Here is a 13,645-nt window from a genome sequence, read left to right on the forward strand (position 1 = left end):
TTTATTTTTCCTATGATTCCTACAGGAGGGTTAGAAACAGAGCATGAGCTGATTGGAATGGAGTCCTTTACAAGGATCCAGGAAGTTTTTGCTCTACATGCCAACTCTGCCCCAACATACTGTGTGACTTTGGGCAAATCGCTCTCCTCTCCTCAGCTCAGTTTCCCCATCTGTAAAAATGGGCCATTGGAACTTGAACTTCTCCAAGGGCCTTTCCACCAAGATGATTCCTTATTTCACTGAGGGTGGGGTGCGGGTCCTAGATATTGCCCAGGCCTCCCAGGGGCAACTGGAACAGAACATGCTCTTGGAGTCCAGCCCTGAACTTGGAGGTCTGAATGACAGGGCTGGCCACGGATAGCGTGGGCTGAGTCTAAGGGCCGGAATCACCTCCACAGTCCACCTTGGGTGGCAGTGGAAGGAGGTAGCTCTGAATGCCAGGGGAAAGTATGTATTTAGGGGAAGATTTCTCCCCTAGATTAAGCCACTGGGAGCCCTAGTGTATCTGTGAATATGTTTCTGAGGCATGGGTCCTCAGGCCTGGCCCCTGCCCATGCAGTGCCCAGCAGGCTGGGAGCCAGCCACAGAAGGAGCCAGTGCCAGCGAGGACACATTCCTACCGCTGTGACCCAGGACTGAGGGCAGGCATGGCCATTGCCTGCCCAAGTGCTGCAGCAACCCAGGTCTCCCCTTCCTGCTCCCCCACCTCCCTTTATCCTTCAGAATCCCCACGTAATAACCGGATGGGATTAATTAGCTGGCTGCAATCCCAGGTGTCTGGGATAGGGAACTGGGGGCCATGGAAATTAGGGATAGAGAAGGATATTAAGCTGAAAGTGAAAGGACAGGAAAAGGGTTCTGTTTGGAAGGAGACAGTGGGGTCAGGGCTGGCACAGCCTGGGTTTCTACTGCGAGGGCAGGGTCTGGGCTACTCATAAAGGTCAATGAGAGGATTACAAGGCTCCATTTCTAATCTGCCAGCTTAACCAGGTCCTGGCCCCGAATCTGTCCCCACCTGCCTAGCCCAGGAGCGGCAAATGAGGACGAGGCTCGGACACCACCTCAGACCCAATTAGGGACTTGCCCGTGACAAGGGTGCCCAGGTTCTCCATCCTGGCGAGGAATGGGAGTGAGAAGCTGGGGAGGAGGAAAGGCCGCAGATATGCGAGGATTCTGAGAGGAGGGAGGAGTTTAAGAAAAGCAAGAGTTTGAAAGGAGGGAGGAAGCCAAACTGAGGCGAGCTGAAGAGGAGGGAAGGGGCTCTGAGAAGGGGGAAGGAATCAGGTGGGAGGGTGCTGAGGGAAGCGGAGGAATGAGGGGAGGGGTTTGGGCGTGAGCGGGAGGGGCTTGAGAGGCAGACGACACCAGGAAGGCGGAGCCTGTGCTTTCACTATATTTAGCCTTTCCCTATTGGCCCATTATCCTTGGCAGATACCAAAAAGCGTGGCATTTAGAAGGAAGAACAAGTCTTTGTTCCACCACCACTCCTTGGCTCTGAAAAGGCTTAGGTGGATGGGGTCATGATGGGGGTAAGAAAAGGGTCTGGAGATCGGAGGACGGAGGCCAAAAGAAAGGTGAACCAAAGTTGCTCCCAGTTGCGTGGCAACCGGTGCCGTCAAAAGCCAGGTTGGCCTGCTGCGAGGCGTGGCTCACAGAAACAACCAGCAGCTGTGGCCCCGCCCCCTGGCAACGAGACCAACAAAGTACGGCCCTCCCAGGAACAAATAACTGGAAACGGGGCTGGTTGAATCAGTATCCTAGCGCCCACAGCCCTCGCGGAGACGCAGTCCTCTTTGCTCCCGCATAGTTCCACCTCCATGCGACTCCTTTCCGAGGCTTCTCATTGGCGGGCTAGCCAGCCAAGTGACTTTTTTTGTTTAGGAGGCGGGGCTCGGCCCCCTGTCCGCACTCCGATTGGCCCCAAAGACCGTCTACCGCTGGCTGGACTTTGCTACGTCTGTTCCTTGTGCGCTTATTGGCCCTGGAGGATGGCCCTTCGGTATCGGGGGCGGAGCAGACGAGAGGGCCTGCAGTGGATTGGACGGTGTCAAAACGAGGGGCGGTCCCTACTGGCGGGGCGGTTGGGAGGCGAAGGGAGAGTCTTTTCAGCGCTGAGGACTGGCGCTGAGGAGGCGGCGGTGGCTCCTGGGGCGTTTGAGCGGGCTCACCCGAGCCCGCGGGCCAACGCGGATCCAGGCCCGACCGGCGGGACCGCCCCGGACTCCCCCCGGGCCTTCCTAGCCGCCATGGAGGACGGTGTCTATGGTAGGTCGGCGAGGGGTGGGGCCGGCAGCGAGCGGATGGAGCCTTCGGTCACCAACGTTCCGCTGCGAACGTTCCCCGCGGCGCGCGCCTGGCGCAGCCGTTCGGCCCCGTCGTCGCCGCCTCGCTTTTGTGTGGCTCGGGATGGGCTTCCGGCGAGGCCCGAGAGTGGGGCGTTCCAAGCCATTGTTTGGGCCGATCCTGTTTCCGGTGGCAGCGGGAGGGGACGGGATGGAGCGGCGGAGGCGAGGCCGGGGCGGAACCTTCCCGCCGGAGGGGCCGGGCGAGCCCAGTGACTGCTGGGAGCGGGGAGGGGGGCTTCTGGGGGCGGTGGGGTGAGGGAGAAATCTCGGGGACTACGGAGATCCCGCTAAGACCGGGGCCTTGGACGCCCCGCCCCCTTCCCCAACTCTTACATGCTGTCATCAGCTTCCCTTGCCGTAGTTACTTTTCATGGACCCAGGAGTCCGGACACCCAGGTCCCCAGCTACTTCGCCAGGAATGGAAGCAGAAAACCAAGGCCTCAGCCCCTTTCCAAGTAATGGACCCAGCATTTCAGGCTTCCAGCCCATTCTTCCTCCAGACCTAAGAGTTCAGGCTCCTAACCCCTTTTCCCCCCGGGACTCAGGAGTCCAAGTCCCCAGCCCTTCTTCCCCTGGACTCAGGAATTCGGGTCCCCACCCCTTCTTCCAGCAGACATAGGAGGCCAGACCCTCACTTTCATCCTCCCCCTGAACCTAGGAGTCCTGCCATCCCTCAGATTGCAGGCATCCAGGCTTATAGCCCACAGAACTGACCTCCAACCCCTGACCCCCAGAGCCGCCAGACCTGACTCCAGAGGAGCGAATGGAGCTGGAGAACATCCGGCGGCGGAAGCAGGAGCTGCTGGTGGAGATCCAGCGCCTGCGGGAGGAGCTCAGTGAAGCCATGAGCGAGGTGGAGGGTCTGGAGGCCAATGAGGGCAGGTGAGGGCTGGGGTGGGGAACTCGGGGCTGTGGCCCCAGGTCTGAGCCATGGATGCCCAGGCATTGATCCTCCATCCCCTTACTCTTTGCCCCTGCAGTAAGACCTTACAGCGGAACCGGAAGATGGCAATGGGCAGAAAGAAGTTCAACATGGACCCCAAGAAGGTGCTTGGGGCCACAGGGCTGGACTCGTCCTATCGGACATGCCAGTGGTGTTCTGGCACCTCCAGGTTTCAGAAGTGTGGTGGCCGAAGGCCCACTTTAGGCGGAGAGACTTGGTTCCAATACCTGGATGTAGATATTGGCTGTCCGTTTATTCTCTGAGCACTAATCAGGTGTCCCAGCCTCCTGACCTTTGTTTGACCTGTGTCTTCTGCCTGAGAGATCCTCTTTTTTCTTTTTACTCATATTTCTGAACCCACTTCTGGTGTCACCTAGAGTCCCAGGAGGAGCTCATGTCTAGTAGGGAATATACACAAAGAAGGTTGGCTAGTGCCACAGTGGGGAGGTACAAGGGCTGTGGACACTCAGGGGAGGGGACTAGTGGAGTCAGGGAGGGCTTCCTAGAGGAGGGGAGATTCAGGTCAGGTTGGAAAGATGAGTTGTTCACAAGGTGGAGGAAAGATGTTCGTTCATTTAGTCATTCATTCTATACCCATTTCCTGAGGTCTCCCTTGGGAGGCAGGGCTGGGGGCCCAAAGAAGAGTTTGACCCCATCTGGCCCTCAGGGAGCCCCTTGACACACATACCACAATTCAGAGTGAGGTAGTGCTATAATAGGGGTCCTCATGGCATTGGGAGACCAAAGAAGGCCCTAGTCCAGCATGAGACTTGGCCCTCCCAGCCCTTGACAGACTACTGTCTGCTAACACTTTCTCACTTTATTCTTCCTGCCCAAAGCGATTGTAGTTTGTTTAGTCATTCAACAAACATCCATTGAGCTCTTGTTCTTTGCTGAACCCTGCTTTTGGTGCTGGAGTTAACCAGGCAAAGGCAGAAGGAATAGTAGGTCCAAAGGTTATGAGGTGGGGGTAGGGGGATGGCATTTAAAGACCCGTGAGCAGCCTAGCCCTGCTGAGCCATGGGGCGGGGGCGTCCAGGTGCTGAGGTTTCCGAGGACATACTGGGGAGGGGCTCTCCCAGCACATCAGCACTGATACCCGGCCCCCACCCCCAGGGGATCCAGTTCTTGGTGGAAAACGAACTTCTGCAGAACACACCCGAGGAGATCGCCCGCTTTCTGTACAAAGGCGAGGGCCTGAACAAGACGGCCATTGGGGACTACCTGGGGGAGAGGTGAGATCCCTGCCTCGCTCCTCCAGGCCTCTCTCCCCACAGCCCCCTGCCCCGAGCCCCTGCCCTCACACTGCCAACTCCTCTGCCAAGGACAGGCCCTGGCTGACACGGGGGCCTGGGGAGCCCAGGACCATCCGGGGAAACTGGGGACTGTCTGTGAGCATCTTGGAGGCGTGGGGACCTTCTGTGGACATCTGGAAAGTGTGGGGACCAGCCATTTAGGTCTGGGGCAAGTGGAGAACGTCTGTGAGTGTCATGGGAGCGTGAGAACCATGTGTAGACAACTGGTGTGTTGGAGAATTGTGTGGACAGCTAGGAAATATGGGCATTGTCAGTGGGTCTCTAGGGAACACGGAGACCCTAGGGCCATCTGTGCACATGTGGGGTGTATGGTGACGTCTAGAAGTCTAGAGTGCCTAAGATTGCAAATTAGTATATGGGGACAGTCTGTGGATGTTGGGGAATTTGGGGACACTCTGGGCACCGAAGGAGCTTGGGGACCATCTGAGTGGGGCGTGTGGAGACAGTCTGAACGTCTGAAGTACACAAGACTATGTGGGTGTCTGGGGTGCTTAGGGGTTGTGTGGACATCTAAGGTGTGTGGAACTTTCTAGGTACGGAATGTGGGGACTGTCTATAGATGCCTGGGAACCATCTATGGGCATCTGGGATATGTAGGGACTGTGGACATCTGGGAGACATGGGGGCCCCTCTGTAGGTGCTCGGGGACCATCTGTGGGCATCTGAGGTGTGTGGGACTGTCTGTGGACATCTGGCATTGTGGGGATCGTTTTTGCAAAGGTCCACCAAAGCAGGGTCATGGCAACACGCGGTCCTCGCAAGGGCGTGTTCTGAACATCCCTGCCCCCGTGCCAGGCCCGCGATGGGCCCAGGCCAGAACTTTCGTCCACTGCAGAGGCAGCTGCAATGCCAAAGAGGCGACACGGCCTCCCCAGTGCTCTGTTCCCTCCCGCCTCCCAGACTCCTTCCTGTGAGTGACTTTGTCCTTGTCCTCCCAGGGAAGAGCTGAACCTGGCAGTGCTCCATGCCTTTGTGGATCTGCACGAGTTCACCGACCTCAATCTGGTGCAGGCCCTCAGGTGAGAAGGGTGGGCTCGGAAGGGCAGCAGTGAGTGTGCCTGCCAAGCTTTCCCACAGCACCAGAAACAAAAGCAAGGGCACCGGTGCACAGACGTCGCCAGTAGGGCCTCCTTCAGATATAGCTGCATCCAGGTGCTCAGACGGTGTCAGGTCAGCTTTCTGCATCTCCCAGTCATGCCCGCCGCTGTGTTGGCGTTGCACTCTGCAGATCCTCCTCCCATGTAAGAAAAACCCCTAGCAACCTCCAGGCCTGGTTAGCAACCTTCGCAGGAAGGATGCATGTCCACTGAGCATACCGGAAGTCCCACGGTCCGTGCTCCCTGGTCAGGTGGCATCAGGTGTCCAGACCTGAAACAGCTTTGAGGCTGTGAGACACGGCGTGCTTAGACGGGTTCCCAACACGGGGACTGGAAGCGGGGATGGCTCTCTGCCCGTCCTGGCAGTTACACTCGGCTCCTCTCTCACCCAGGCAATTTCTGTGGAGCTTCCGCCTCCCCGGAGAGGCCCAGAAGATCGACCGGATGATGGAAGCCTTTGCGCAGCGGTACTGCCTGTGCAACCCCGGGGTGTTCCAGTCCACAGGTGGGGCCCAGAGCCCGCTGCCTAGGGAGGGGGCAGGGGCAGGGGCGGCTCATGCACCCACATATGTCTTCACCACCCTGCCGTCTGCCGCAGACACATGCTACGTTCTGTCCTTCGCCGTGATCATGCTGAACACCAGCCTGCACAACCCCAACGTGCGGGACAAGCCGGGCCTCGAGCGCTTCGTGGCCATGAACCGGGGCATCAACGAGGGCGGGGACCTGCCTGAGGAGCTGCTCAGGGTCAGGCCCCCTCTTCCCCTCCCCACCGCCCCTCGGCCTGTCCTTCCTGCCACAGACCCTCTCCTCCTGGGTCCCGCAGTGCCTGAGCCATCTGCCTGGGAACCTGCCCTGCCACAGACGCTGTCACCATGCTATCCTGTCCTTTCTCGGTTGCCTATCTGTCTCTCTCTCCTCTCTGTCCCTCTCTGGCTTTCTGACTTTCAGTCTTTCCCATCTTTCTGTTTCTCTGAGGACTGGGCAAGCTCTTACATCTGTGTCTGTCATCTCTCCGTCTTTCTTTCCTGCTTCCTCTCCTCCCTAGGGCTCCTTCCCTTCTTCCGCCTTCTGCTGCCCTTCCCTCCCCAGCTTCCACCACCTGTCCTCCCCTCCCTCCCTCCATGGGCCATCCCACCTGTGGTTTCATTCCGTCCCCACTGCTAAGTGGCCCCAGGAGGGTCCCAGGGGCCTGGAGTTGCTGACTGGGCCTTCGCCCCTCAGAACCTCTACGACAGCATCCGAAATGAGCCGTTCAAGATCCCCGAGGATGATGGGAATGATCTGACCCACACCTTCTTCAACCCGGACCGGGAGGGCTGGCTCCTTAAGCTGGGTACGTCCCCACCTGACCGCGTCAGGGGCCTCTGCGGGGGAAGTTAGCAGGCCAGGCTCTGGACCTGGCTTCCGCACATAACCCACTGTGTGACCTTAGGCAGGTGATTCGACCTCTCTGAACCTGTTTCCACGTCCGGAAATGGAGCTGAAAGCAAGCTCGGGGCCTCGCGTAGGGCCGGGGCTCCATCAACCTTTGAGGGTGAAGAGGGGTTAGAGGGCATTGAGTACATGTCAGGCTCTACTTATGAATGAAGAGTCCCTGGCCAGGATGGGACAGGGGACTCTAGTAAATTCAGAATCAGCTGGCAGGGGACATACAGGTGTCTCTCCCTGAGGGTTCAAATGGTTTTCAACCCTGGCTGCACAAGAGAGTCACCTGGGAGCTCATAAAGCATCAGTGGTCCTGCCACAGGCTCAGGAAGACAGGATCTCTGGGGCACGACGGGCCATCTGTCATGTTGATAGCTCCCCAGGTGGTCCCGGGTTTGAGAGCTTTCTCTTGGAGCTGTGCCCATAACGGAAGCTGCCACAAGCGTGTCAGCTGTGGCTTTTTACCGGGTAGACAGAGACTCTGACAAGGACTTATAGTCCAGTCCAGTGCGGACAGTGGAGGCAGCCAGGGCAGTGGGAGGGCCCAGCAGAAGCTTCCAGCCCAGTGGGGGGCCCAGGACTGGCCTTCGCTCCCTTGTGTCCTCCCTCCCCCAGTGTGGCATTATGCTCTTAAGTCAGGGTGTCCTCCAGCCAACAGAAGTGGGGTCTTGGGAACAAAAAAATGCAGAGTGCTCCTCCCAGCCTGCTCTGGGACGGGTGGGTTCCTGCCTCAGCTCCTAGGAGGCCGAGGGCTCTGGGGATTTGAGTTCTGCCAGGACAGTGGTCCTCGGCAGTGAGGGCATGGTGGGCAGGGAGCGGCATCTTCAGCAGGAGCTAGTTCCCCTCAGTAGGATCCTTCCCATCCCCCGGATGAGGAAATCGATGCTCAGTCGCTGCAGCCGCTGCAGGGCAGAGGTGGCCTTGGGCCCAGATTTCTGGCCTGAACACATGGCTTTGTGGCCGCTAGAGAAAGAGACTTCTTACAACCCCAAAATACAAGGAAAGGTCATCTGGTGGTGGCTAACGTCACAGCCAGGGTTCATAAAAGCCATTTTACTGTTCCCATTTGTTCCTCCTGGCACCACAAGGAACACAAAAGCAGGTCACCTTGAAGCAAGAAGGTAGGGGCGCAAGTTGGGTCTCCAGATTGGAGCCCACAGAGGGCAGAGGTTGTCCTAAGGTCACACAGCCAGTTTGTATGGGCTGCCTCTGGCCAAGGACCTCCAGGGGAGAATCCTGGCAACAGGGGGACCCCGCTGGCCTAGGACATGGCCTGGGGGTGGGCTGGAGCCCAGCACTGCTGAGGGAAGTGCTGGCAGCGGCCTTGGTAGGGCTCAGGACCCTCAGCCCCCCGAGAGGGAGGGCCTGGCCCATCCTCTCTCCTGTGGATGTAACTGGTTTTCTTCTCTCTCCCTCCCTCCCTTCCTCCCTCCCTCTCTGTGTGTTTCTTTGCCGGTTCTGTCTCTGTCCCACCCCTTGCGCATTCCTTCCCTCGCCCACCCTATTTCTGTCGCCTGTGCCTGCGGCTTTGGGGGCGCCCCATTCTTCTACCTTCCCTCTCGCCTGGTCCTGCCTGCTTTCTCGCTGTCTGCCCCAGGAGGTAGGTACACGGCTGCCCTCGCTCCCCGACACCAGACGAGGGGAGGAGGCTGGGGCTCAGGCTCCTGGGCCCTGGGCTGGCAGACAGGCTTAGAAAGCGTAGAGCCCCACACCGGGGGTGGACCAGTTCCCGGGCCCAGATGCGCCTGTCCCTGCTTGTCTGTCTCTTCCCACGCATGGCTTTGTCCTAGGCCTGCCAGCCCCGCCTTCCCTGTGCTTGCTCTGCCTCTCAGTCCCCTCCCCACCCTCCCAGAGGCCCTGTCCCTGTGTTGAGCCCAGGCCCCCTCCCGCCCCTTCCCTTTCAGGGGGCCGGGTGAAGACGTGGAAGCGGCGCTGGTTTATCCTCACGGACAACTGCCTCTACTACTTTGAGTACACGACGGTGAGAATGGAGCCGGGCTGTGCTCTAGGTCCTGGGCCGGGGGCCAGAACCCCAGGTCTGAGGGAGGGGGTGGGGGGAGGATTTGGAAGGCTGAGGTCTGTTCAACTTGCTCTTTTAGGATAAGGAGCCCCGAGGAATCATCCCCCTGGAAAATCTAAGCATCCGAGAGGTGGACGACCCCCGGAAGCCGGTGAGACCCTCTCTGTACCCCTTCCTGCCACAATGGGGGCCCCTCTGGCCCCTGGGCTGGCTCTTACCTGCCGTCCCTGCTCCCCTGTGTCCATTTAGAACTGCTTTGAGCTTTACATCCCCAATAACAAAGGGCAGCTCATCAAAGCCTGCAAAACAGAGGCCGATGGCCGAGTCGTCGAGGGGAACCACATGGTCTACCGGATCTCGGCGCCCACTCAGGAGGAGAAGGACGAGTGGATCAAGTCCATCCAGTGAGCCTGGGCTTTGGGGTCCTCAGGGGGCTGGGGGGGGAACTGGGGTGCAGACTCCCTGCCCCTCACCCTGGGGTCCCTCCGCTCCACAGGGCAGCTGTGAGTGTGGACCCCTTCTATGAGATGCTGGCGGCCAGGAAGAAGCGGATTTCTGTCAAGAAGAAGCAGGAGCAGCCCTGACCCCCCACCCCCAACTCCGTTATTTATTACTGAGCCGCCCCGCCCACGAGGCCGGACCCGGGACCTGGGGCTGCGGATCCTGGTTCCCCCTTTGGAAAATTCACCATCTCTAGCTCCTCTCTTATTTGTAATTAACATGCTGTTGGTAATCTTATTAATTATTGAACCGCTCCTGGCCTGTGGACACCCTCATTTCTTGGGGTTGACACAGCTGTGGTACTTGGCGGAGCCAGCCTGTCCACCCCATCTGTGACTGACCGTGACCGTGACCAGGCCCAGGGGTGCCGCTCTAGGGGAAAGGGTGCCGTCCAATTGGGTGGCCCCCTGGGGGTCTCTGGGGTGGCTCAGTTGTGGTTGTACCCCAAGCCTGGAGTAAAGGGGAGCAGTTAACATGGCAGGAGTTGGTGTTGCGTGGACCTGCCCTGGAACGCGGGTATTCTGGGTGACACAGGTATTCTGGGCGAGGTCCAGATCCACCCTGGGTGTCACCCCCACCTCTGCCCTCCTCAGTCAGGCTTGTGGTTTGAGGGATGGCAAGTAATTCCTGACGAGCTCGTGAGCTGGGCTAGTGCTTCTGGGGAAAACCGGAGAGCTGGGAGGGCCATGAGGGGACCTACTCTGGGAGGCCACAGGAAGGGCAGACACGGAGGAAAGAGGAAAAATGCCTCCCTCCCCGGGCGTTGCGGGAGGGATGGACTTGGTCTCCCTGGAGCTTACCAAGAGGTGGCTGGAGTTGGAAGTGGGCAGGACTGGAGGGCGGCCCCGCTTCTCAACCTGCGGAGGATCCTCCTCGTGAGGACAGGCCACACCAAGTGGCGATTGCGCTGGGAGCCTGCGTTTCTGTCGCATCTCCTTCCCTGGGAATCCACTAGCCTCCGAAGTGTAAGAACCGCTTCCTTTGGGGTTTGAGGTGCTCCTGAGCCGCAGGTCCAGGCCCGTTCCCCTTTGCTCTCCAGCTTGGGACATGTGTGGTATCCCCATGGAGCAAAGACACATGGATCCCAAGAGAGGTGGTTGGCAGGTTGGGAGACCCCACGTCATTCTACGCAGAGATCTAGCTGGGGCGACTCTAGTACAAGGAAACCACGACCCCAGCTGGAAGGGAAGCCTGTCATTTGCGCACGCGCGCGGGGGGGGGGGGGCGTGCCCGAGAGCAGTTTCCCACACGCAGTGCTCCCATTAGGCTGGGAGGCAGCACCCCAAACCTCAGGCCTGGGTCCTGGCCCCGCCCTTGGCCACAGGCATCTGCAGACATGAAGGGACCGTAAGTGCAACAGCACTGCCACTCTAACAGGTGGCCCACCCTTCCCTCGGACTACGATTCCCAGCAAGCCTTGAGGCGCTCGCTCCCTCAGCGGCAGGAGAGCCAGTCTCTAAGTCTTTTGGGAGTTGTAGATTTTCCCAAGACAATGCCATCAGATCAGCCTGGTCCCCAGCCCTAGTGCAGGTTGGGAAAAGAGGCCTTGACCGCTTCAACCCCAGCTGCTGTAGTTCCTGACTCCTCTCAAAGGTCCCACGGAAATGGAATCAACAACCCCAAGTTGTGGGAAAGGAGGTCCTTGGGAAAATAAAGGGTCCCCTCCTTCTCCCACCCTATCTTGCTCTCCTCCATGGAACAAACTCATAAGTGCTCAGCGCCTGCTCTCTCCTGAATGGCTCAGTGGAGAGGCCTAGGAAAAGCATCCCAGGAAAAGGGAACAGCGCGTGCACGTACGGAGGCCAGGAAAGGCCTGGCGAGGTGGAGTAACTCATTTGGGCCCGGACAGCCATGCTAGGACTTGGGATATGTATTCTCTGCCCGTGGGAAGCCATCCCAGGGTGTGGAGTGGGGGAATGATGTATTCAGGTTGAGGTTGTAGGAGAGGCCTCTGGCTGCTGCAGGACAAGAACCTGGAGATGAGCTGGGGCGAGAGTAGGGAGGTGAGTTAGGAGGCTGCAGAGCTGCGGGGGGGGGGGGGGCGTGCGGGGGGAGGCAGCTTGAGCATTTGGAAGAGCCAGTGGGACTTGCTGAGGGTTCAGATTCTGGCCTTAACAACCGGTGAATGGCAGTGCCATTCCCTGAGTGTCAAAGAGGGGATGTTTGGGGGCAGGGAGGGAAAACTCGAATGGTTCTATTTTGGGCAAATTAAGCTGGATGCCTGTGGAACATTCAAGCCAGACTCCAGTTACCTCAAAATTGTCCTTCAGTTCTTCCCCCTCCCCCATCCATTTTCTCAAGGACTGTGATTCTGGCTTTTAACTCCCTCTTCTCCCGGGCCCCCTAATGCCCAGTTGGTACAGGTTGGTCGTGTCCCTCCAAAACTCCCGTGGGGAAGCCATAACCCCCAGGACCTGGGGACATGACCTGATTTGAAAATAGGATCATTGCAGATAAACTTAGTTAGGACGAGGCCATTAATGTGGATCCTAATCCAAGGCGACTGGTGTCCTTCCACAAGGGGACATTTTAGACGTGGAGACACCCAGGGAGAACACCGTGTGATGATGAAAGCGGAAGTCGAGGTGATGCATCTACGTGCCAAGGCACCCCAACGATCACCGGCAAACCACCAGAAGCCAGGAGAGAAGCAGGGAATGGACCCACCCCTCGCAGCCCTCAGAAGCAACCAACCCTGCAGACACCGTGAACTTCGACTTCTGGCCTCCAGAACTGTGAGACGACGCCTGTGGTTTAAGCCACCTCACTGAACTAGTACACCCCTCCTCTCCTCCCTAACACCAGGAGTCTGCGACCTCACCCCCACACCTGGCTTAGCAACTTCCATGCAGCACCCACCCTGGGCAGGCGTGTCCCAACGTCAGTCTGAGCACCACCAGGTCTCCTAGCAGTGGCACTAACAGGAAGAGGCCACCACCTAATCCTCTCCCTCCCCTTCTCCATCCCCCATGACTTCCATGTGACCCTAATGCCACCACCCCCTTAAGCCAGGGATCCACATCATCCCCGCTGGGTCCAGTCTTCCAGTCCCTTCCTTCCTCTCTCATCCAAACTGCATCCCTCAGATATGCAAGTGGATCTAGTACCGAGGTGATGAGGGACAGGCTGAAGCCAAGAATCAGAGACGCAAAGGGGTGCAGGGTGGGGGGAGACAGATGGTGGCAGAATCAGTCAAGAGTTAAGAGAAACCGAGAAAAAGGCATCAAGACAAAAACACAAGGCAGAAGAACATAATAGAGACAGGAAGGCGACAGGAAGACACAGACAAGGGAGAAAAGTACAGACGGAGAAACTCAAAGAAATAGATACAGAATTAGGAAGAAGGAGGCTGAGCAACAAGGCATGAATGGAGAGATGGGGAAACAGCAAGACAGATGGGGGCCCGGACCGGGCTGTGGAGACAGGGGGCTCACAAGGACAATAGCAAAGAAATGCCCACAGAGAGATTCAGTTAGGGAGAAGGCAAGAGGTGAGAACGTCAGGGAGGTGGGTGGTCACGTGGAGAAACAGGTGAACTGAGGCAGAGTCACCAAGGGCAGAGAGATAAATCCTGGTCTTCGAGGGACAGGCAGCGTCATTCTCAGAGAGCCAAGTGGGATGTGGTCATCCGGTGTGGTGACTTCTGGGCATCCCCACTCACCAGCCCTGGCCCTGGCACAGGCTCTGGCCACCGCGATGGGCCACCTGTTAGAAACACGGCTCTGATCATAACCTGCTAGTTTCCCCAACCCTCGCTGGCTCCTTGTCACCTTTTGAACTGCAAGTTGAGGCTGCAACCGAGGTTGGTGATGCCAACAGCAGACAGGAGCTGGAATCCGGGGGAAGCCAGGACTTCTCTGCCTTTCTGAGCTTTGATGTCCCCGTCTGTCAAACGGGGCAATGAGGACAGCGGCTTCTCCTGGGCGGCACCCACTCCCTGCAGCCACCCCTTTCACTCCCTGAAACACACACAGACCCTGTGTTCCTCCAAAAAG

General features: G+C 58.3%; 1 protein-coding gene across 2 annotated transcripts; it reads left to right on the forward strand.

The window, feature by feature from the left end:
- Positions 1-2,059: 2,059 nt before the first annotated feature.
- On the forward strand, positions 2,060-10,128 carry CYTH2 (cytohesin 2). Of its 2 annotated transcripts, none has more exons than XM_016122485.2 (12): positions 2,060-2,265; positions 3,080-3,227; positions 3,326-3,392; positions 4,405-4,523; positions 5,543-5,623; positions 6,094-6,206; positions 6,300-6,448; positions 6,926-7,037; positions 9,034-9,110; positions 9,229-9,300; positions 9,399-9,553; positions 9,646-10,128. In XM_016122485.2, the coding sequence occupies exons 1-12, from the start codon at positions 2,247-2,249 to the stop codon at positions 9,731-9,733; spliced, it is 1,200 nt and encodes a 399-aa protein (XP_015977971.1). In that variant the 5' UTR covers positions 2,060-2,246; the 3' UTR covers positions 9,734-10,128. The 2 variants fall into 2 exon arrangements, with proteins under 2 accessions (XP_015977971.1, XP_015977972.1); XM_016122486.2 differs by lacking the exon at positions 2,060-2,265 and adding an exon at positions 2,596-2,800.
- The last annotated feature ends 3,517 nt before the right edge of the window (positions 10,129-13,645 follow it).

Source organism: Rousettus aegyptiacus, unplaced genomic scaffold (genome assembly GCF_014176215.1).
Source record: "Rousettus aegyptiacus isolate mRouAeg1 unplaced genomic scaffold, mRouAeg1.p scaffold_m13_p_14, whole genome shotgun sequence".
Taxonomy (NCBI): Eukaryota; Metazoa; Chordata; class Mammalia; order Chiroptera; family Pteropodidae; genus Rousettus; species Rousettus aegyptiacus.

Excerpts from the sequence above, each read along its gene's own strand:
- CYTH2 (XM_016122486.2), top strand. The coding sequence starts at position 2,716 with ATGGACCCAGGAGTCCGGACACCCAGGTCCCCAGCTACTTCGCCAGGA. Across the intron at positions 2,801-3,079 it reads AGGCCTCAGCCCCTTTCCAA|AGCCGCCAGACCTGACTCCA; the intron begins GTAATGGACCCA and ends CCTGACCCCCAG. Across the intron at positions 9,301-9,398 it reads TGGACGACCCCCGGAAGCCG|AACTGCTTTGAGCTTTACAT; the intron begins GTGAGACCCTCT and ends GTGTCCATTTAG.